At 37.4% G+C, this 23,697-nt stretch overlaps 1 protein-coding gene across 1 annotated transcript in view; it reads right to left on the reverse strand.

Moving 5' to 3' along the window:
* Nucleotides 1-2,138: 2,138 nt before the first annotated feature.
* lrp1bb (low density lipoprotein receptor-related protein 1Bb) overlaps nt 2,139-23,697 on the reverse strand; it is a 331,362-nt gene continuing 309,803 nt past the window's right edge. Inside the window, exons 80-92 of the mRNA XM_053626734.1 lie at nt 22,337-22,453; nt 20,975-21,148; nt 16,092-16,217; nt 13,816-13,980; nt 11,266-11,427; nt 10,406-10,580; nt 8,364-8,468; nt 5,730-5,843; nt 4,685-4,761; nt 4,103-4,193; nt 3,597-3,747; nt 3,044-3,118; nt 2,139-2,750 (exon numbers count right to left, since the gene is read on the reverse strand). Of these exons, the coding sequence (XP_053482709.1) occupies nt 2,610-2,750; nt 3,044-3,118; nt 3,597-3,747; nt 4,103-4,193; nt 4,685-4,761; nt 5,730-5,843; nt 8,364-8,468; nt 10,406-10,580; nt 11,266-11,427; nt 13,816-13,980; nt 16,092-16,217; nt 20,975-21,148; nt 22,337-22,453 (1,673 nt within the window). The 3' untranslated portion in view covers nt 2,139-2,609. The remainder of the gene's footprint in view (nt 2,751-3,043; nt 3,119-3,596; nt 3,748-4,102; nt 4,194-4,684; nt 4,762-5,729; nt 5,844-8,363; nt 8,469-10,405; nt 10,581-11,265; nt 11,428-13,815; nt 13,981-16,091; nt 16,218-20,974; nt 21,149-22,336; nt 22,454-23,697) is intronic.

Below are 23,697 nucleotides of genomic sequence, written 5' to 3' on the forward strand. Positions count from 1 at the left end.
GAGTGGAAACTGGCCATACCAGGTAATAATAAAAAAAAGAAAGAAAATCAGAAATGTGTGTGCAAATCAGAAATGTGTGTGCACCATGGTGAACTTGTTCACATGCAAAGACTCAGAAAAGAAGAACATTGTGTTTGAGCTAATTTAAGATCTTTTTTGAGATTTTAGTTAGGCTGGAAATTTTGATCTGGCAAACCTGACTTCTGAACCCTGGCTTCTCTCACACTCCCTTGGTGCCACCCTGAGTGATAAAGGCACGTCAATTGCAGGCTTCTAGTATGCACTCAATGACATTCCTACAAACTTTCCTATACTGTTTTTTGTTGTTGTTGTTGTTGTTGTTGTTTTTTTGTTTGTTTGTTTTTTTGTTTTTTTGCTGAAAAACAGCATTACATGGACCTGATTCACTCAAGCAAGCAACTCTACAGTTTCATTTCTGCACACAAGTTGCTAAACATACACCTAGATGAAGCCCTATTTTATGGCTGTTTTATAGCTACAAAACTCAACCCTGGATCAGATGAGATTTCTTTATTAAACAGACCCAGAGGCATACTAACAAAATTTATTTACTTCTTCTGCAGTGCTCACTCTTACTGTCAATCCTTCTGTTTCTATCTGTAGCATGAAATTCTTCATCACACTGAGAGGAACCGAGCTCAGAATTGTGGGCCAGATGTTACTGGTCTTGGAGATGGATGCTGGAAATAGATGTAGAAGAGTTTCCCTCTATGCCTGTAGCAGATGTAAAAATGATTGATGAAGCGTTACGTACATAACAACAATGTGTAGTGTAATTCCAGGATTTGAAGTATTGAGATGAATCTCCAATGTGTTATAAACACTGTGCACTTATGACAAACAGCAGTGATACAGCAAAATGGATCAAAATGCAGTGCAAATGTTGAAATTCAGGCTATGCAGCGGTTTCCCGAATTGTCCCCTCTAGTTTCTTTGGGAGAAGCTCTTTCCTTTCATCAATGATGATCACTGGCTACCGACAGTTCTGTCCATCAATGTATATCTTGGCATACACTGGGTTGGAGTAGTTCATGAGTTGCCTTTATTCCGGTAGATCTTCTCCGATACACCAGCACCAAAACATTTACATCAGTTTACAACATCCATGTCTTTAACCAGACATTGTGTATGATTGAAAATGAGTTGCAAATGAGTATTCATTGTGTATCTTACAAATAAAATGGCTAAAAATTCATTACAAATCAAATACAAATCACTGCTGAAATGGAAATAAAATGCTTTTATTTCATACTGATGCATTTTATATAAAAGATACTTACATTTAATACATTTTTTTTTCCAAAATACAAGCAGCCGAACAACATATAAATCAAATACAAAATTATAAAATCTGTTGTACTGTATCTTAGTAATGTCTCTCTCTTAAAATAACAGACAAAGGGACTTCATTCATACCACTCTCCACATAGCAGTAAAGTATGATTAATTCCTCGATCACATCTTGTATGACGAGCCAGCCATCGGATACCTAATTCTACTGTCACGCCACTGAAGTTGATCAATAATAATCAGTCAGCAAGTTTGAGTGCCTTTCAGTTTGTGATTTCATAAGTAAAACTTTCAACAAGATGAGTTATTTGTGTCTTTCGTGTATCAGACACATGTCCGAATAGATTATACTGTATTAAGTTCACCAGATGGATTGCTGTTCCACTGGGCTGAAATTACCTCGTAAAAAAGCTAATTGTCATAGATAGATAATGATGTACTCTCACAAATTGTCCATTAAGTATTGATCACCTCCAACATGTCATGTGGTTTAGGTGGATGAAGAGACAGAATTTTATAATATGCAGCATTATTTTCAGTGATAGAAGGCAAAAATCACTTGAATGAAAAGTGACAAATATGACTGGGCAGTTTCGTTATGAGCACACAGCATATAACCATGGATAAGATGAGATGAATTAAGTCTTAATGCCATGGATATCAGTAGCCCTCTGTAGAGATAAACATGGACAAAGAACATGGAAAAAAAAATCCAGTCAATATACCTGTATGTTTATATATATATATATATATATATATATATATATATATATATATATATATATATATATATATATAGTATATAAATATATATAGTTTCACATTAGTGGAGCATGATTTAAGTGCAAAATAAACGAATATTGAAAGACAATAATAAAACTATGGTGGATGGTGCAAAGTAAATAACATAAAACAAATCCCACACCATCACTGAGTTAACACCGTAAGGCAAAATACATGGTTTTAGGGGGTGAAATAGTTTTGCTGCTGTCATTTCTTTGTTAAAGGCTGGGTAATCTGCAAATATACTGTGCAGTATATGTAATATATCCAACAACAACAAAAAAAAAAACAAAACAACAACAACAATAAAACAAACAACAACAGAAACTAATGGCGAGGACATATATGAAGTCCAAAGTTTATCACACATGGAGAGGTAACGCTGCTGCCAAACAAAGAAGCAAACCTAAGTACATTAGCAGGACCTGATAGGAAATAGAAAATTCTTTTTTTTCTCCACATTTTATACATTTTGTACACTCACGTAAAAAAAGAGTACAAAGTGTAAATTCAGGCTATGCGGCGGTTTCCCGAATTGTCCCCTCTAGTTTCTTTGGGAGAAGCTCTCTCCTTTCATCAATGCTGATGACTGGCTTCCGACAGTTCTGTCCATCAATGTATATCTTGGCATACACTGGGTTGGAGTAGTTCATAGGCTGCATGGAAAGATTATTTAAAGAAATGTGAATTTAAACATGTTGGGAAAATATTGTTTAAATCAGATTATTGAGATTCGTGATGTTGAGAAAATGAAACATCTGTATTCTGAATGTATATTATACTGAAATATTTCTAAGAGTGAAAATAATTTTAGACTTTACTCTTGCTAAAGGTGAAGAAAAATGTTCATGAGAAATCAGGCAAGCACACGCAACACGCACAAACATGGATGATCATGAGTGTCTCTAATGCAATGGTCAAAGCCACCAATTAGGACAAAGGGCTTCACCTGTCCAGGTATAACTTCTTTAGGTATAGAGTGTATGTTCAGAGTGCGAGGGTCACTGGATTTTACACACCACCCCTGCAATACACACACTCTAGCTTGAAATCTGCCCAACACCAAGTTTCTTGTTCTTTACAGCACATAAAAGTTAATTTCATAGAGAAATGGCATTCAGAACACCTGTGGGAGTGGAAGCAACAGTCTAGGGGGTACTTAGAGAATACACAGATGTGTGGGTGTATGCTGTTATTGCATTAAAAAGAGCACTAATCAACCACTACTTTCTGCAAGCACAGAGTTGACAGGTAATGATGGTAACCTCAACCTGGAAACATTCAAGCCATTATAAAAAGATTATATAGACTGTAAAATGCATGTGACATGAGTCTTAGAAAGATGCAAAGAAAGTCTGTACATATTTCTGTACATATGAACTGGTTTCTTGTGAGCAGCAAAGCTATTCTTTTATTTAAAGATCTGAACCTACAGCTGCTGAGTTCAGCTTTTCCATATGCACAATAATATGTATCAGTGAACTCAAGTCATACACACAAACCTTTTGTGGATCCAGTGTGAAATTTGGTTTAAGAAAGCTCCCTGCATCAGCGTGGTTATCATGCTCCACCTCGTACATGTTGTAGGATGGATTGCCAATCTCCACATTAATGCCTCCGTTACTCATGGGTTGCCTCTGTACTCGCTTGCCCCTAGGTCAGGTCACAAACATATTTTCAAAATGCTTCAAAAAATTTAAGGTAAGGGGTCTCAAAAACATTCTGAACTGTATCTGTTTGCATATTAAAATGTTACACTTATGCCAATGGCGCAAAGTCATTTTTCATTAATAGAATTTTTTCTTGTTTTGAGTGAGTAAGTAAAAGTTTTCCACAGTGCACACTTTGCAAAGCTGTGAAGTGGTCACTCAGAGCAAAAGAGCCATTTGTAATAGTTTGTATGCATTATATTTCTCAAGATGAAGTTTTGCACCATGGCAACAAGTGCACATTTTAACCCTTAAAGTGTACAGAGTAGCCATCCTCTCATGCTGTGTTCCTGTAATACCTCTGCTGCCTTCTGCAGATGAAGACCCCAGCCACGACAGTTGTTATCAAAATAACCAGCAGGACCAGAGGCACAATAATGGCTATGCTCCCTGCAGTGAACAAAAACGAAAAAGCAGGAATTAAACTCCAGTCATCACAAACTTCCAAGGTAGGGGTCAAGTCTTGTTTGTAGTACAACTGTTTGTACTGATTGTAAACCTGTTATAGTGCAATCCTAAGCAACTACTTTGTTAAAAACAAAATAACTATGAAAAAATTCTCAGCACGATGTTTCTTATCAGACATGAATATAGACAAAGACAGTCTTCCTATCTCTCCGACAGCTTTCAAATATAAATAGATACATGTTCACATGTGTCTACATAGTGCAAATGAAATACAGAAGAAGAAGTCCTGGATAGATTGGTTCTGAGTAGCTTTAATCCCTCCTGGGGATTACAGTAAATCTCCTACATCGTAAATCAGATTTGTCCATGCTCTGATGCCTTTGCTACATGTTCCCTGAAAGCAAGCAGATGATTTTAATCAGAACCATGAGTGTGCAATAATGAAAGAGGAAGCCATGTTTGTGCGCACTCACCTCCAGGCGTGTTGTCGGAGCGGCTGCTCTTTGGGGCGGGCCGCTCACACTGCGTCCCCGACCAATTGGCTGAACACCTGATTAAAATCATCCACAGGAAAGACCAAATGATGCTTATGCATGCTAATCACTTCAGATGAAATGGGGAAAGTTTGAGCAAACAGAGAGTGAAGTCTAGACGCAATTAAGACAGGCAGTGGAAATAAAAGTAAATCAACACATGAAGAATCAAGGTACAGAGTACAAAAGGTCAGTCATCTCACTTTCAGATGAAGACGCCGAATGTGTGGCATGTGTGACTAAATAGATGTTTGATGATTGATGACTGTATGGCATCACATTAAAATGAGAGGAAGCTGTTTCATATAATCCACCAACTGTGCAGTGACAATAGAGTCAAGTATGCATTATTCTCTAAATTTGTATTTAGTATTCTCTAAATTAGTATTTAGTATTCCTTAAAATAGCCCACTAATGATATTTAATATTATACAAATTTAATATTAAAAGATTGTGCAAAGTATACAAAGTTTATAAAGTTTATGCTTACTTCTACATACATATTCTTATAATCCTTAGAGTTATTATGCTTACATAATTCGTAACAAACATGCACTTGAGGGAAAAAACTTTCTGCATTAGATTATATAAACTGTTTTTTTTTTTACTGGAGAATTTCATTGACAGAGGTCTTTATCACCAGCACAATTGTGTTAGACTGCAATTTTCAATAACAACGTTCACTTCCTTCTCCATATGCAAATACAATATGAATATGTTTATTTTAAGAATTGTAGTGTTATGGGAACCTTGATAATTCTATACCCCTATTTCACTATGACCCTTTCACAGTGTTAGCCACTGCTAGCAGCAGTGCATGATTCTCTAGTGATTACATAGATAATATGCTCCCTTATGGTATGGACATGGGGACTATGGGTTTGAGACGTGTGTGCTGGGTGTGTATGAGGAAGGGCCACTTCTGGAAGATGAATCAGACTGGAGATGAAAGCTCTTGTGGTAAAGGTGCTGATAGGGGACCTACTTGCAGCGGGGTTTGTTAAGGGATGTTATTGTGCATATCCCATCATTCTGACAGTAGTAATCACAGGGGTTGGCCAGCTCATCACAGCGCTGGTTCTTGAAACCAGCTGTGCAGCTGCAAGAAATTGTAGTGGTGTAAGGAAAATCACAAAGCTTTGAGTCAGACCCCAGAGCAGAAACCTTCACTCCCCGTTAAACTGGGTGAACATATATTCATTATGTATAGTATATATTTATTATGAAAATATATATTCATTATGTGCATACACAATCATGTGAAAAAATAAGTACACCCCATGGAAATTGTTGGCTTTTTTGACATATTTAGACAAGCAAACATTTGATCGTCTTTGAAACAGTACCTATTAATAAAGTTAATATACTTGAACAAAACCACGAGGAAAAATATCTTTTTCAATATTTATTCAACAGAAATATCAATAGATGTGATATTCTTCTGTGGAAAAAGTACGTACACCCTTGGCCTTAGAAGCTAGTATTGTCCCCTTTAGCAGAAATAACTTCTTGTAGGCGTTTTGCGTAATTGTCCACCAGACTCTGACATCAGCTTGCTAGAATTTATGACCACTCTTCCATGCAATATTCTTTAAATTGTAAGGTGTTTGAGGGTTTTCTTGTATGTACTGCACGTTTCACAAAATCCCTCCATAAAATTTCAATGGGATTCAAATCCGGGCTTTGACTAGGCCATTCCATAACCCTCCATTTCTTCTTTTTGCTGCATTCCTTGGTGGATTTGCTAGTGTGCTTAGGATCATTATCCTGTTAAAAGGTCCACTTTTAGTTCAACTTCTGGACAGATTGCCTCATATTATCTTCAAGCACTCTTTGACATGATGCAGAATTCATAGTTGAATTAATGAATGCAAGCTGTCCAGTCTCTGAGGCAGCAAAGCAACCCCAAACCATGACATTTCCACCACCATGTATCACACTCAGTATGAGGTTCTTCTCCTGAAAAGCTGTCTTTAGTCTGCACCAAACATGTCTGCTGTTACTGTGGCCAAACAACTCCATTTTTGATTCGTCTGTCCAGAGCACATTATTCCAAAAGGCCTGGTATTTGTCTATATGCTCATTGGCAAACTGTAGTCTTGCTTTAATATTCTTTTTAGACAGCAAAGGCTTTTCCTGGCACGCCTCCCATGCAGGTCAAATTTTGTGCAATCTCTTTCTGATTGTAGAAGCATGCACTTTGACACCAACAGTTGCAAGACTTACTAGCAGATTCTGTGATTACATTTCGGGGTTCTTGGAGATTTCTTTTTGCAACAGACGGTCTGCTCTTGGGCTGAATTTGTTGTGATGGCCAGTCCTGGACTAATTGGCAATTGTGTGAAATCTGTGCCATTTGTAGATGATTTTCCTCAAGTTCAATTTTGCGCGTCCTTCAAATTTGTTGAAGAGCCATTCGAAAATGGTAAGGTTGATCATATTTCTGTGAATAACTTTTTGTCATAAGTTCCTCTAGGTGATGCGTGACAATTTTTGTGAAAATCGGACAAACAACATAGGACGAGTTTGAAAAAATAAGGTTTATCAGAAAATTCCACATGGTGGAAAAATTTTCATGATGGAAAATGACATCATAGTGCGATCGAATCGTCTTGAGCCAAGGAATCAGAGGAAATGAAGAATTTCGTTTCTAGAACTCATGGTTCAAAAGTTATTAACATAAATGTGATTGCAAATTTGGGCAGTTGGTGGCGCTGGAGTGTTTAAGGTAGAGACTCCAAATTTGCGGTATTAACAGGTCAGACTGTCCTCTATCTGTTTCATAAATTTCATAACTTTCCCGCAAATGGTTCTACGGGCTGCCATAGACTCAAGAGTGGAAGAAGAAGAACAAGAAGGAGAAAACTAACTAAAACAATAGGGGTCTTCGCCTCTGCGGGGCACAGATTTTCTGGCCATGATATAGAGTCAATAAACCACATTTCCAGGATTTTTTTAATGTCCCAGAAAACTCAGAGAGATAATTTGCATAGAAATTGATTTTATCTCAGTCGGATCACGCATTGCCAAAAATGTCATTTAAACTACAAGAACTACTTGGAATGCTTTGGTTCAGCTTGGTGCCTAAAGAGTGACTGTCATTTAATTTAATTCTAGTTATCCATCCTAGATGGATACTTTCAGCTGATAATACTACCTGATGAACTGGACAACTGGACTGAACATCAATAGAAAGTGTGATATGGTGCCTAACAAGACAGACAATAAACATGAGAGCTGCTACTGTATATCACTCACAATTTCAGAAAGGACTCTCAAAAGCGACATTATAAACGAGGAGTAAAAAACCCAGCAGACTTGACTGTTTCAAAAACATAATGTACTCCTTTGTGCTTACAAATTGAAATACCTGCTTCCTAAAATTTAAAATCTGAGAGTTTTTACAATAATAAAATTGGGTTTAAACTGAAACTGGGTGGCACCATCTACCCCATGCAGAGCCATTCTGGTCTCAAGTGGTGAGAAATACATCCATGTGTTTTCTGGGATTTTACTAACATCTTGAAAGTGAATAGCGAAGCTGTGAGGAATTGCGTTGTGCATGTCTAATTGCTGGGATTTGTACCCAGACAAAAGAAGTTATTTAGTCATTACTCACTGGCAGAAGGGCAGGTTGGTGTCAGGGTCCAGATGGCAGGTGCCTCCATTGTAGCAGTACCCATCACACAGCTGGCAGCTGGATGCAATTCTACCACTGGTGCAGCTGCAAGATGGGATGAAAGTGCAGATGGGTAGATATGATTAAAATGAATAGAGACTGACTGTCTCTATGTATGTTCAATATTCAAAATGAAATGCAAGTGGTGGGGGAAAGTATGCGGCATAGATAAATATCTGATCTTCCTAATATCAGATATTACTGGAACAAGATTATAGGCCCTTCCTGGTTTACAGAAATTGTATCTCAGGGGTGTCCAAAGTCTGGCCCCAGGGCCAAAGGTGGCCCACAGACAGATGAAAATTGGCTAAGACTTGTAATCTTGTGCTATGTTCACACATACAGTGTACACAAACACATACACATTTTATCGCTGCAAATCGCCAGTCACTGCACTATGAGGTCAGCAGTAGGCGTTCCTACTACTGGTTGCTATAGTAACATGGGTGGCACAACTAACATTCCAATAATGATACCAAACCAGTTTTCTTGCCACTAAAATGAAACATTCTGGAGGGAGGGCGATCTTATATAAAATTCACCATTGTACGGTATACATGCATCATATCCAAAGAGATGAAGGAAAAGTAGTGTGTGCTCTTTGCCATTGTGGCCATCTATCTGTGGCAAAAGTGCAAACACCAATTAGCTTAGCTTAGCTCATGGCCTTTGCACGTTTAAAACAAAATGATAATAATGAAACGCACTCACTTTTTGTTGCAATTGAGAAAAATCCCGGTGTAGCTCCTATCTCAGTAAGTGAGTGTCACCATCAGGGTGTCATTCACTATGTATAATGGTGACCAGGAATCGGACCTCAGCTCTTCGGCCGTGACCTCTGTGTTTCCTGGGTAAAGTGTCTGGCTTGGTGCTGATTGTTCCCGGGCGCTGAAGCAGCAACATGCCGGACACGTCACCCAAGATAGGAGCTACAATGGGATTTTGCTCGATATCATTTCTTTTATTATATATTATATATATATAGCTTTAAAACCAAGCTTTAAAACCAACAAGCGGCAATGGCATGCCACAATGGCCTGCTAGTGAGCACGGGTGGCTACGGATCACGTGCGCTCTACTGTCTTCACTTCCATTGGTAGTTGCTGCACCAAGTCACTCCAAATTTGCATAAACGTTAACTTTTCTCATCTTTCAAAGTCACTGGACATGCCCACATCTAGTCACCAGCTCGCAGTGAAAATGAATGGTCTCCGGTCGCTTCTTCGTAGTATGTGTGAATGTACGTTTAGAATATATGACAGGTGCCACACAGGCCAACATATTGCAATTTTTCCTTTTGCCATGGCTACAGACAAAAGGTGCAGAAGTAATAAATACAAATAAATAAACAGGAAATAACAGAGAAATTAATGGTTCAATATCTTGAATATTTAAGATTCTGCACCATTTCTATGTCTTTATTTAAATGTAAGCAAATTTGTGATATTGACCTTGTAATTGACCATGTAAATGCTTTGTACAAAAGGTCAGATTTTCTTTATGCCTAATCTCTTCTACTGAAGCATGTGTTCAGATGACACTCAGCTGGAGTGAAAATAGATCATAAGTTTTGCACAAATTTGTGGAATCCATGCCGGCTCGAGTGCACACTGTCATTAAAGCAAAAATAATAAGATAAAATAAATAAGTGACATACCAAATACTAAGCCCTGAAATGAATGTAAATATTCCAAAGAATCTAATTTTCACTCAAGTTGCTGTCAATAATATAATTTGCAATGAAAATTGTTGTATTAAATTAGAAAAGAATGCAAAAAAATTATAATTTTCACTCGTGCTTGACTTTTGGACCCTGCTTTGTGGGTATTTTGTTGAGGCCTAATTGGTCCCACTTTGAAAAACTATTTTACCTGGTGAGCTACATAAACTGTTCTTGAGTTTATAAAGCTAGTGCAGTACAGCAGCAAGTGGAAAACAGATTTTTTTAAGAACTGCTCATTCTAAGCTATTATGAAACATACTTGCAGGTGACATCTCCAGTCTCTGCATCAGTAATACATGGTGCACCATGGCATCGTAGGCACTTGTCTGTGTCACATTTGATCCCCTCATATCGAGCTGGACACACACACTCCACATGGCCAGAGCTGGACAGTGTGCAGGCTTTAGAGTTTACACAGTAATGGTGACAGATGTCTGTCATGGGAAAAATACACAGAAAAATCATTTGTGAGTGCCTAATTAGAATTTTTAAATTACCCTCTGTATTATCTGCTGGTTTAATTGGACTTTTACAGAGCTTTAATGAGAGTTAATTATCTGCATCAAGTATCTAGTACATAAATGAAGGCATATCATCCCTTGGGTGTGCTACAGAAAAAAGACATTAATGATAGAGAAAATAAAATCCCTACTATGAAGCATAACAACAAAAATTACATAGCAGGATTTTTTTTATCAACAGAGAACATAAACAACCTGAGGTCATCACTGTGACATTTTAAACCCTCTGTTGACACAAGCCATACAAAAAAACAAAAAAAGAATTTCCCCATCTTTTTGTTTATAATATTGGTGCTGGCAGCTCAATTGAAAGAAATAGTATTTAATCAAATAACCTAAAAAAATACAAATTGGCTTTGAATATTAAATGAACCATTTAAATATTAGACATTTAACCAACACCTCTGAAGATCAGTCCTTTCTTTCAGGATCTTTTAAACTGGTTTGTTTTTCATTTTATGTACATCTGCACTTGACTGTTAAAAAGTCTATTGTTTCAATAAAAAATTTTCACAGAACTGGGATTAGTCACAAACAACACAGATTCTAATTGTAAATACAAATAAATGAGTTGAATTAATGCTTTTAGGGCACTTACGGTAAAGGCAGCGGTCACCTGTGTACTCTGCTAAACAGCGGCACACAGGCTGGTTTCCCTGGCTGAGATCACATGTTCCTCCATTCAGACAATAATTATCACATACTCGCCGCTCACAGTTAGACCCTGTGAAGCCCACAGCACAGCGACATGTTGGCTTCCCTACAGGGGGGAGAGACACATTATTTCCTAGTCAGTGAAAAAGATGTCTTTTTGTCCTTCATATGATGGCAGAGTCTTCCAGTTTGCCATTTAACCATTTTGCCAAGGAGAACAGGAACTAAACTTATTATCAGTGACATTTAATATATATCCTTAAATTTTCTTTACCTGTTTAAATACATGTTGACACTGTAGACCAATAATCCACATTCATTGGAATACCCCAATTTTTAGCCAACAATAACATTTAAATACAAAAACATAGTGTTTGATTATTGTACTGTCAATAAATTTATATATTCTCAGGTTTATTTTTTTTTTTTACAATAAAAATTAACAGTAATTAACAGTAATATAAAAGACATATTATATATAAGATATAAGACAGGATATTTAGTATCTGTTGCTACTGAATCAATTGCTATTCATTTTGCACTTTCAAACATTCAAGCTAACATCAAGTTTTTATTTTAAAACTCAAAAGCAGCATGCAATTACACAAGCAAATTACAAAATGCATTTTATTTTTCTATCCAAAAGATGCAGTGTGAATTGCTTTTATGTGTGCTTCACATACTAGAAGACTGATTGCAGGCCTGTATAAAACACACTTTAGTGATTTTATCATTAGCAGCATTCTAACAGGTGGCAATGCTGATAAAGACATCAAATATTCAAAATTAAAATAATACAAAGAGCATGCTCAAGGAAATGTATATTTAAAACAGGCTAATTCAGATACCAAAGAGAATTAAGCTACATAACAGCTGTCATGCATAAAAATAGAAAATGGAAGGCTTTGCTTATGTCTTTGAACTAACAGCCACTAAATAAAATTTTATTCTCACAAAATATATGAAGTATGACTCAACACCGCCATCACCAAAAAGTATAGTACTACTACTACTACTACTACTACTACTACTACTAATAATAATAATAAAAAGTTTGGCATAGCAACAACTGCTGTAACTCAAACATAAAACCAAACACATACCCAGACTCAGTGCATGCGATTAATAAATTAAAGGTACCTCAGATTTGTTAAAAAGCAGTTGCTTCCTATGTGGTAATGTTCCAGTATTTTCCCCAGTATTTTTCATGCTGACTTATACACTAAACCCTACAGCCCATATGTGATCAGCTGAAGAAGCCTATGTTTTTTTGACCCAGGTTTAAGAATTCTAACATAAGTCTTTAGGGAAAGCAACAACAGTTCAAAATTATTTTTAAGTTGTAAACAATACAAGCTACCTGCCTGTGGATTGATAGAATACTTCTTCTGAGATCCCCTGATATCTTGTTTGAGTTGTACTGCACTTTCAAAACCAAAACCGTGTGATTCATTGAATGTTCAATCAAATTTCTTATTTCTTTGTTTGGCAGAACAGGTCAAACCCATGCCTGGAACATCTAGATCCAACAGGTTGGTTTTGTATATATTTACCATCAATGACAATGACTACGTTTACATGGACAGCAATAATCTAATTATTGACCTTATTCTGAATAAGACAATATTGTGATTAAGGTGTTTACATGAGTCACTTTTAGAGTATTTCTTTCATGTTCCTGTTTTACATGTTATAGAATATAGATCGATTAATGGCACACGTTATTACATCCCCACGCCACGCTGTCCGACGTTCGTCTTCGTTATGTAACCATATACAGTTTTGGGTGTTTCATTTTTAATTTTTCAAAAGCTTCAAGTGCAGTTAATTATTTGTCATGCCATACATGCAAATAGTCGACTGTTTGAAGCCGTGGGCTGCGTCCGAAACCACGTACTTACCTGCTATATAGTAACTGAAATGCATGTATTTCTCCTACTATATAGTAGGTAAGTACGTGGTTTCGGACGCAGCGTCAAACAGTTGAGCACTGCCATGTGTGTCCTATCGCAACATGCGGTGAAAACTCCCACACAACGTTAAAAGTGTGATTAAGGAGTGTACATGTCTATAATTAATTTCGATAATGTGACTAAAATAGGAATACTCCACATGTCTTAATTCAATTTGTATTTACTTCGAGTATAACTTTAGTCGGATTAAGGTAATCAATAATCGCTGTTTACATGATAGTTTCTTAATTAGAGTATTGTCTTAATCAGGTTAATATTGGATTATTGTTGTCCATGTAAACGTACTGACTGATAGTTAAAGATATAGGAATAAGCTGGGGATGCTTCTTGACTATGTTCAAGAAAAACTGACCTGCTCTTCAAACAAAGCACCCTCTCATAAACAGACCTGACTGGGTGCATTTAATTGAGTGTATCACAGAAGAGTTTCAGAGGATGTAGGTCAAAGGAGAAAGCTTTTTCATGGAAGAAGTCAAAGCAAAATCATAATAAGCTGATACAGAGGTAAAGGTTTTTCTTACCTAAAGGAGACCCTGTACATGTGCCTCCATTTAAGCAGTAGTCTGTGCAGTGGTTAATTTCACAGCGCTCTCCAGAGAAATCGGGCCAGCAATAACAGCGCCAGTCTCCTTTCTCATTGGCCACACAACGGCCTCCATTCTCACAGGCAGGCCGACACAGCTCGCCTTCAGCAATGGCAGAACAAAAACACACTGAAACAGAGCAGCACATGCTACACATCCAAACCCAATAGAGTTTGTCCTTTCAGAGTTCTCTATGGGATTATTTAGGGACTATCTGGAGATAGAATTTGATCCCTTTTTTAAATTTATTTATTTATTTTTATAAATATTGTAAAGTTTTACAACACACAGAGAAGCTCTAAAGTGACTTTGAAGGCTATTTCAGACTGCTTTAATTTCTTTTTTAATAACAGATTCAATGGTGCTCTTTGGGATGTTCAAAGTTTGGGATTTTTTTAAAAATGACAATTTTAGACTTTAATTCCACAGAGATTGACTCCATTCAACTAATTATATGATTTTTGATAGCAACTGGTTACACAAGAACCAGTTTAGAAGTTTCACCACAGTGGAAGTAAATCCTAATGCAGAAAAAACTTTTATAAACTTTACTTGTAAATAATTTTGCAAACTATATTTAATTTTGGACTATTTTGTGTAGATTCACGACATACAGTACCAATTAAGTGCATTCACTGCCAGGCTATATCACTGCAAACTGTGCAAAGGTTCAAGGAGTGACTACATATACATTACAGGATATGACCCAAAGTATGTGGACACCTGACCATAACACCCATGTGTCTTTTTGAACATGCCATTCCAGATTTATTCCCCCATTAGCTGTTATAATAACCTCCACTCTGCTGGGAAGGCTTTCCACTAGATTTTGGATCGTGGCTGTGGGGATTTGCCCATTCAGCCGCAAGAGCATTAGTGAGGTCGGGCACTGCTGTTGGGTGAGGAGGCCTAGGGTGCAGTCAGTGTTACAATTCATCCCAAAGGTGTTCAGTGAGGTTGAGGTCAGGGCTCTATGCAGGCCACTTGAGTTTTTCGACCCCAATCTTGGCAAACCATGTCTTCATGGACCTCACTTTGTGCACAGGGGAATTGTGATGCTGGAACAGGTTTGGGCCCCTTAGTTACAGTGAAGCAAAACAGTAATGTTACAGCATACATAGGCATCCTCTAAAATTCCAACTTTGTGGCAGTTTGAGGAAAGCCCATATATGGGGGTGATGATCAGGTGTCCACATACTTTTGGCCATTTAGTGTATATACACTTAACAGTAACACCAGTACACCTTATTAATGCAGATATCCAATCAGCCAATCAAGTGGCAGCAGCACAAGACATAAAATCATGCAAGTACAGGTGAAGCGCATCATTTAATGTCAGTTAATGAATCTGAATTGGAAAAATATATGATCTCAATCACTTTGACTGTGGCAAGGTAGTTGGTGCCAGGTGGGCTGGTTAGATTATTTCAGAAAATGGTGATCTTCTGGGATTTTCACTCACAGCAGTCTCCAGAGTTTACACAGAATGGTGCAGGGGGGAAAAAAAGCATTTCAGTGAGCAGCAGTTTTGTGGTCACAAATGCCTTGCTTATAAGAGAAGTCAGAGGAGATTGGTCAGACTGGTTTGAGCTGACAGGAAGTATACATTAATTATAATAATAACTCTTTACAACCGTGTTGAGCAGAAAAGCATCTCAGACTGCGCAACACACGGATTACAACAGCAGAAGACCACCTCGGGTTCCAATCTGTCAGCCAAAAACTGGAATCTAAGGCTACAGTAGGCACAGGCTCATCAAAACAGGGCAGTTGAAAATGTACAAAGACTAGGAGATGTTTATTAGCTTTATTTTCTAATTAACTGAGTTTGTAAACTAATGGCCTAATTTAAACCACTGCTACCCTGACCAGACAGTTACTGAGGCTGAATGAATTAATGCTGTATGTTCTTGTTAATGAATGTGGGTTTTGTTTGTCCCACAAGCTTCATGTCTGGCTGCTCGCATGGCACAGATATGAAAATAAAATCCTTTTGTTTTCTTGTTGCGACCTCTGAGACACCAGGGCTGATACACATCTCTAGTCTCAACCAGATGCCCTGTGAACATTTCTGGCAAGCTTTCAAAACAAACAAACAATCAAAACAATAGTGCCCCTCCTATTTGTATCATATATATTTATTTTGTTGTTTTTTTCATTTTCCTCCTATCTGTATATTCACTTGCAACATGATTATAGCACAAATAGCTGACCTGATACGTTGGGATCAATACAGGAGCCATTAACCAGGGTTTTCCCTTCAGGACAGGCACAACTGGCTCCAGTTGGATTGAGCAGGCACATGTAGTCACAGGTTATCTTTAGACATGGGTTAGTCACTGGAAATGCAATACAAAAAAATGCCTTCAATCATTGCACTACAGATAAGCAGTGAAAACATGCAGTCTATGTAGATATGCAGTATATTCCCAGAATAGATATAAAACTTTGTCCTTAAAAGAGCTTAAAATAATCTATACGCGAGTCTTGTCCACAGTGTGCAGAATTCACACAAAAAAAAGACTGTGAAAAAGACTGCATAAATGCAAAACATTGTAGAAAAAACTGTTAAAGATTCATTTGAGGCTAGCTTTCCTTCATATTTCTAAGCGTTCTATGAAACATTTCTGATGAATTTAAATTCAAGAACCAAGTGTGAGTGAGAAGAAGTAAAAAATACCATTTGGACCATAGGAGCTGCTTGAGGCATATGTATAAAAGGTTATTTAACTCACAAATGTACTGTAACATGCAATTGCCTTTTATATATATATATATATATATATATATATATATATATATATATATATATATATATATATATATATATACACACACACACACACACATAAGAAAAAGAATAGAAGAATACTATTAGCAATGTAATGGGATAACTTATCAAATATTCCAACTGTCATGGCAGCCAAACATCTATGCAAATGTCTAGTAATACTGGAACAAATTTTTCTTGTGACATGTTATTTCTTACTCCATAATTCATTTAAACATTTAAACAGTTGAAGTCAGAAGATTACATACACCTTAGCCAATTAAATTTTAATTCTGTTTTTCACAATTCCTGACATTTAATCATAGAAAACATTCCTTGTCTTAGGTCAGTTAGGATCACTACTTTATTTTAAGAATGTGAAGTGTCAGAATAATAGTAGAGAGAATGATTTTTTTTCAGCTTTTATTTCTTTCATCATATTGCCAAGGGGTCAGACATTTACATACACCTTGTTAGTATTTTGGAGCATTGCCTTTAAATTGTTTAACTTGGGTCAAACGATTTGGGTAGCCTTCCACAAGCATCTCACAGTAAGTTGCTGGAAGTTCAGCCCATTCTTCCGGACAGAATTTGTGTAACTAGCTGCGTTTACATGGACAACAATAATCCACTCTTAATCCGATTAAGAGATATACTTTCATTAAGAAACTACCATGTTAACAGCAATTTTTACTTACCTTAATCTAATTAAGGTCATACTCGAATTAAGCTCTAATCGAATTAAGACAGGTGGAGTACTCCTGTTTTAGTTGCATTATGGACGTGTATTACAGACATGTAAACACCTTAATCACATTATGAACACCGTGGAGAGTTTTCACCGCATTTTGCGACAGGACACGATCACACACGGCAGTTTTACGTTTTACGGCAAGCAAGAGAGTTCGGCCGCGTCCCAAACCACATACTTTCCTACTATAGGCCTGTAGTGGGGAAAAATACATGTATCTCGGCTATTATATAGACGGTAAATACGCGGTTTGAGACGCAGCCCACGGCTTCAAGCAGTTTTCTATTAGCACATATAGCATGAAAAATAATTAGCTGCACTTAAAGTGTGAAAAAAATAAATAAATAAAAACACCCAAAACTGTATACGGTACCATAACGAAGACGAACTGTATGTTGATACGTGAAATTCTGCAGGGACGTCGGACGGCGTGGCGCGGTGACATAATGACGCGGGCTGTTAATCTAATTATGTTCTATAACATGTAAAACGGGAACATGACAGGAGTATTCTAAAAGCTTAATCAGAGTAAGGTCAATAATTAGATTACTGCTGTCCATGTAAGCGTAGTCACTGAGTCAGGTTTGTAGGCCTCCTTGCTTGCAGATGCTTTTTTCAGTTTTGCCCATAAATTTTCTATCGGACTGATGTCAGGGCTTTGTGATGGGTCCTTAAGCCATTTTGACACAACTTTGGAGGAATGCTTGAGATCATTGTCCATTTGGAAGACCCATTTGTGACTACGCTTTAACTTCCTTGTTAATGTCTTGAGATGTTGCTTTAGTATATCCACACAATTTTCCTTCCTTATGATGCCATCTCTCTACTAGTTTTCCTCCAAACATAACGAGGGTCAAAATGGCCAAACAGATCATTATTTGTTTCATCGGACCAGAGGACATTTCAGCAAAAAAAAAATTAAGTTATTTGTCCTCATGTGCACTTGACAACTGCAGTTTTGGAGCAGTGGCTTCTTTCTTGCTGAGCAGTCTTTCAGGTTATGTCTATATAGGGCACATTTTATTGTGAATATAGATACCTGTCTAGCTTTTTCCTCCAGCATCTTCACAAGGTCCTTTGCTGTTGTTCTGGGATTGATTTGCACTTTTTAGACCAAACGTTTATCTCTAGGAGAAAGAAGGCAGCTTCTCCCTGAGCGTTATAATGGCTGCGTGGTCCCATGGTATTTATAGCTGCATCCTATTGTTTGTACAGATGAACATGGTACCTTCAGGAATTTGGAAATTACTCGCAAGGATAAACAAGACTTGTGGAGGTCCACAAATTTTTATTTTGTTAGGTCTTGTCTGATTTCTTTTGATTTTCCCATGATGTCAAGCAAACAGGAACTGAGTTTGAAGGTAGGCCTTAAAATACATCCACAGTTACACATCGAATTGACTCCAATTTACCAATTAGTCTATCAAAAGCTAATTGGTTAATTACATAAACGCTTGACTCTTATTTGTAGAACTGCTTTAGTTCAGCCACATTGGAGGGTTTTCAAGTATGAACTGCCAGTTTAAGGTCCAAAGTGAGGACTTTGATTAGGCCACCACCATGCTTGACCATAGGTATGATGTTCTTTATGTGGAATACTGTGTTTGGCTTATGCCAAATGTAATGGGACCCCTGTCTTCCAAACAGTTCCACTTTCGACTCATCGATCCACAGAACATTCTCCCAATTGGGTTGAGACTCATCAAGGTGTGTTTTGGCAAAATTCAGATGAGCCTTAATGTTTTTCTGGGTTAGTAGTGGTTTTCATCTCACCACACTTCCATGGATGCCATTTTTGCCCAGTGTCTTTCAGATAGCAGAGTCATGAACAGTGACCTTTATTGATGCAAGAGAGGCCTGTAGTTCCAGCATCAACCTGGAGACCCACTGAAATCACCAATCTGTTGCATTCTTCTTTTGTGATGCTTTTCCAGGCTTGCACCACAGCTTGTTTTTTGTTTGTCTTGGGGGTATTTCTCCCTTCATGCTCAGTTGGGTTCCTCCCAATTACACTGAATACATTTCTCTGTAAATTGGCAGACAGAATGTTTCTGTAGAATTCTGAATTCATTCTGCTGCTACCATCATGAATTACATCATCAATAAAGATTAGTGAACCCATTCAACAAGCAGCTATGCAAGCCCAGGCCATGACAATACCTCCATTAAGTTTTACTGATGAGCTCATATGGCATGGATTATGAAGAGATCCTTTCTTTCTTCACACTTTGGACTTTCCATCACTAGTATATCCATCACTGGTAGAGGTTCTAAGTTGTTTAACACATCTAAATGCAAATATCAGGAAATTGAATAGAAATTCTTATCTATCATCTCCTATTCATCTTTCACAGTTCACCACTTGTCCTATGTGTGCACACCAGCAATGCATTTGAAACATTGTGCTTTCAAAGATGTGTACAAGCTTAACAGAGTTGAATCTCAAAGTCATGTTCAAGAACAGTCTGTGGTTTCTGGTTAGCTAGGGATCCTGTGAAAAGTTGAAAAACAGCAGAGAAAAGCAAAAGGGTTTAATCCATGTTTTGCTGAAGACATCACAGTCTAGGTTTTGCTAGCAGTGCAGGTTTCTTGCTCAGAGTAAAGCTCTAGAGTTAATGAGTCAGTGGGGAAAGGCACAGCTGGCCACAATGCAACATCCTGACTAGCAAAGATCTATCAGAGCCAATTAAACATATTCAGAGAACAAACAGCAAGCATCCTTGATAATGAAGTGTGCTTTATGATCAAGAAGTATTGAGAGTGCACAACAGGCTTTTCCTTCAGCTGCATCAAATAATCATATGTTAAAAAGCTCAAATCAAACTAGTGGAGGTCCAAATCAAATACAAATCTCTTGCACGTGATGACTAAACTGTAGTAACAAAACATTATTGAAGTCTTAGAACAGAAATGAAAAGAGATGACTATAGTCTATAGCATATGAAAACTAATGTTATCTGAGTACCATATGATTTTTTCATTTGTTTTGTTTACTTTATTTTTGCTTTTGAATACATCACAAAATGATGGAATACTGTATAATAATCCTTCACCTTGTCATGTTTGTGGGTATAGATGGATGCAAACACAGAACTGAATTGGAACATTTAATGAAGTACAAAATAAAACAAGACTTCTAGGACATGTGGCAAGGTTCAAAGATAAAGAAACATGACACGAGCATAACGTGATACCAAACACAAGACAACTAGTGCAGTGCAGAATGTGACTATATATACACCAGTGTTAACGAGCCAAACGTGAATCAGTAAAACAAGACACGTGACTAGGTGCAGTGGCTGATGGGAATCGTAGTCTCTGGTCCTTTTCCGCTATTTACATGACACACCTACTGCTTCTTTGAAAAACAATTCTGTTGAAACCTCAAATAGCTGCAAGACAGATTTGAAAGAATATTCTAGCATCTTAATAAATTCAAGGCTTATTTTAAACCAGCATCATTCACAGCCCATAAACATAACTCCTGAAAAATCGGAATCACATTCCTATGATCCACCAGCATGAGATACAGCTCAGAGGGAAAATCAATTTGGCTGAAAAGAAAAAGATCTTACCATCTTGCTGTTTGAAGCGATGAGCAATCATGACATGTGTAGCTTTTTCTATGGCTGGATCCAGAAGCTCAACAGGCTGTTTTCCATACTTGTGAACCCTAAATACTTCATGCTTCAAGTCAGTTCCATAAATAAGGTCCTCAAAAATGTCAATTCTGTATGGTTGTGACATCCCTGTATAGGAGATTACACAGAATAGTAATGTAATACTAATAATGTATTATCCATTTCAATAATTTAATTGAATATGTCAATTATCAATTATAATTTTTTTAAATGTTGTTCTTACATAATGCAATTGAAAAAATTATGCAATTCATTTATGAAGATTTTTATTTATTAAAATGGACTTTGGAAAATGTATATGTGTGAAAATAGTAACAGCACCATCTATAGCAAATAGTGAAGGCAATGGTTCTTTTAAATAAAGGATATGTAAAGAAGGGATAAAAAACCTATTTGCTAGAGATGGAGCTGATACTCTTTTTGCACAACTTAGTGAACCCTTCTTTCTCAACAGAGTATATGGGGACCATGTCTTTCGTAACATGAAATGCCAATTGGGGTATTCTTCTCAAATTTGATTTCCTTCCCTGTTTACAGAGTGATGTCAAGTCAACATGGCTGCACACAGCATCAGAAATAACAAAGTAAAACTTATTACCTTTAAGTAAGTTATACTGTATATTCATGTATTAGTTTTAGATTAATAAACATGCACACATTTTTGTTTGTTAAATCACTGACTATACAGTTAGCTGTTTGAGAAATAAAATATACATCACTCGTCCGAGTTAGCAGCCTAGCTTGTTGCTAACAAATTACGAACATGTGGGCATCAATTTTCCAACTTTGTCTGTCGAACGTGCCGAAGTTGAAAATTCTTAATTACAAATTGTTGTTTAGGATGTAATGCAGCATTATGTTTTACATAAACTTGTTCATCTGACTATTGAACTTTTAACTTTTTTTTTGTGAAATTCTGTCTGTTTATCTTGCTGTTTTTTTGTGCACAGTGTTTGAAGGTAGTGCAGGCTGTAGGAAACTCGTTTATTAGGTTAAATAGACTGTGGTTTTCCTTTGTATTGGTTTATATGAATAAGAATAAATACATTTTAACATAGACAATATATATGAACGTGCAATCTTGTATGAAATTGTAGAAACATGTACAATTCGATACCTGAAAATCACCCCACACTATCCTGAACCATGCATAGCTAAATGTTACTATTTAGTGTTAAAATGATCTAAATTGTGCATGATGTGTGTGCATGCTACTGTATATCCCAATTCCCATCATGGAGTGTGAAGCAAAGTAAGATTATGAGACAAACATTAGCTTTAAATTGTTAAACTTACCCTGTTTTCCATCGATGACCACCCGTGGATCTGAGCCATCCAAACACACACTCCCAATGACCGAGAGCTCTGCATCAGCCCAGTACAAATGCTGGCTGAAGTAATCAAGTGCTAATCCTAAGAGAGTATTAGGAACATATTTAGTTTCCTTATAAATCTCTCTTATAAAGGTCTCACAATACATCATGGATGTACACTAAAAACAGTAAAGAACAGAAGGCCAAAGGAGACCAAATTCAAGTGTAACATATTATTGTCTCCAAAAGGAATTTCCTACAGGTTTAATGAAAGCCATGTGTGTTTGTGAATACTTTTCTTCACTTAATTTTTAGCTTTTAAATTTAATAAAAAGCTCAAAAGTAGCCATTTCCACTTGAAGCACAATAAAAGAAATGCTATAATACAAATATATTGAGAGCTTGACATTAGCTCTATCTAAAGCAAGGCATAAAATGTCTGTAGTATGCAAGAAGTAGACCATTTATGGCATCAATTGTCACGATTCCCCCTTGAAGCAGTGTGCTCTAAGCGCAAATGCGCGAGCACCTGCTTTTCCGCTGTCGACCGTAGTGACATTGGGACACGTGTGTTTTGTTTATGTTTGTCATGTCTCCTCCCTGTTCCGTTATTGGCTGGGAATTCACGTGGGTCCGTATTGCTCCCAGCTGATAGCAGTTTACACGCTAATCATGTCCGCATATATACCGCGCGCTTCCCAGCACACAACGCGGAAGATTAAGATGTCGTAAGTAAATGTGCAGCGTTAGTTTAGTTCGCGTCATAGTCATAGTCATAGTCATAGTCATAGTCATAGTCATAGTCATAGTCATAGTCATAGTCATACGCTTCCAGTCCCTCGTTCTAGTTCGTGTCTTGTTTTGGTTATCGACCTAGATTCCTGCCTAGCCCCGTGTATGCCTGTTTGCCAATCGCCTGACCTCTTGCATGTTTATGGATTACGTTTTGGATCACGTTTTGGATTTGTCTGCCTGCTTGTCTCTACAAATAAACAACTGTTATCCTGCACTTGCATCCGTCTTATCTCTGCTCCGTCACGACCTGTGACAGAATCTTCCGCCTTAACATGGATGCAGCAGGAGGACTAGAGAGAAGGCACGCCACAGCAACCAGGAAAATCGTAGGACAATACCGCATCGGGGAACGCTCGGATTACTGGCCGCATTTTTCATCCGAGCAATTTCCCAAAAGGTACGCCATTGAATTGCCGCCAGAGACAGCGGGATTGGGGAGCTACCCGCTGGAGTTTCTCTTCAGCTGCCAGGAGTATTTCTGCAGCTTGGCTGTTCCCAAGCCTACTAAGAGAGAGTGGATCGGGTTCCTGGTGTCCAGGTTTTGCGGCC

The sequence above is a fragment of the Ictalurus furcatus genome, chromosome 6 (assembly GCF_023375685.1).
Source record: "Ictalurus furcatus strain D&B chromosome 6, Billie_1.0, whole genome shotgun sequence".
Lineage (NCBI taxonomy): Eukaryota > Metazoa > Chordata > Actinopteri > Siluriformes > Ictaluridae > Ictalurus > Ictalurus furcatus.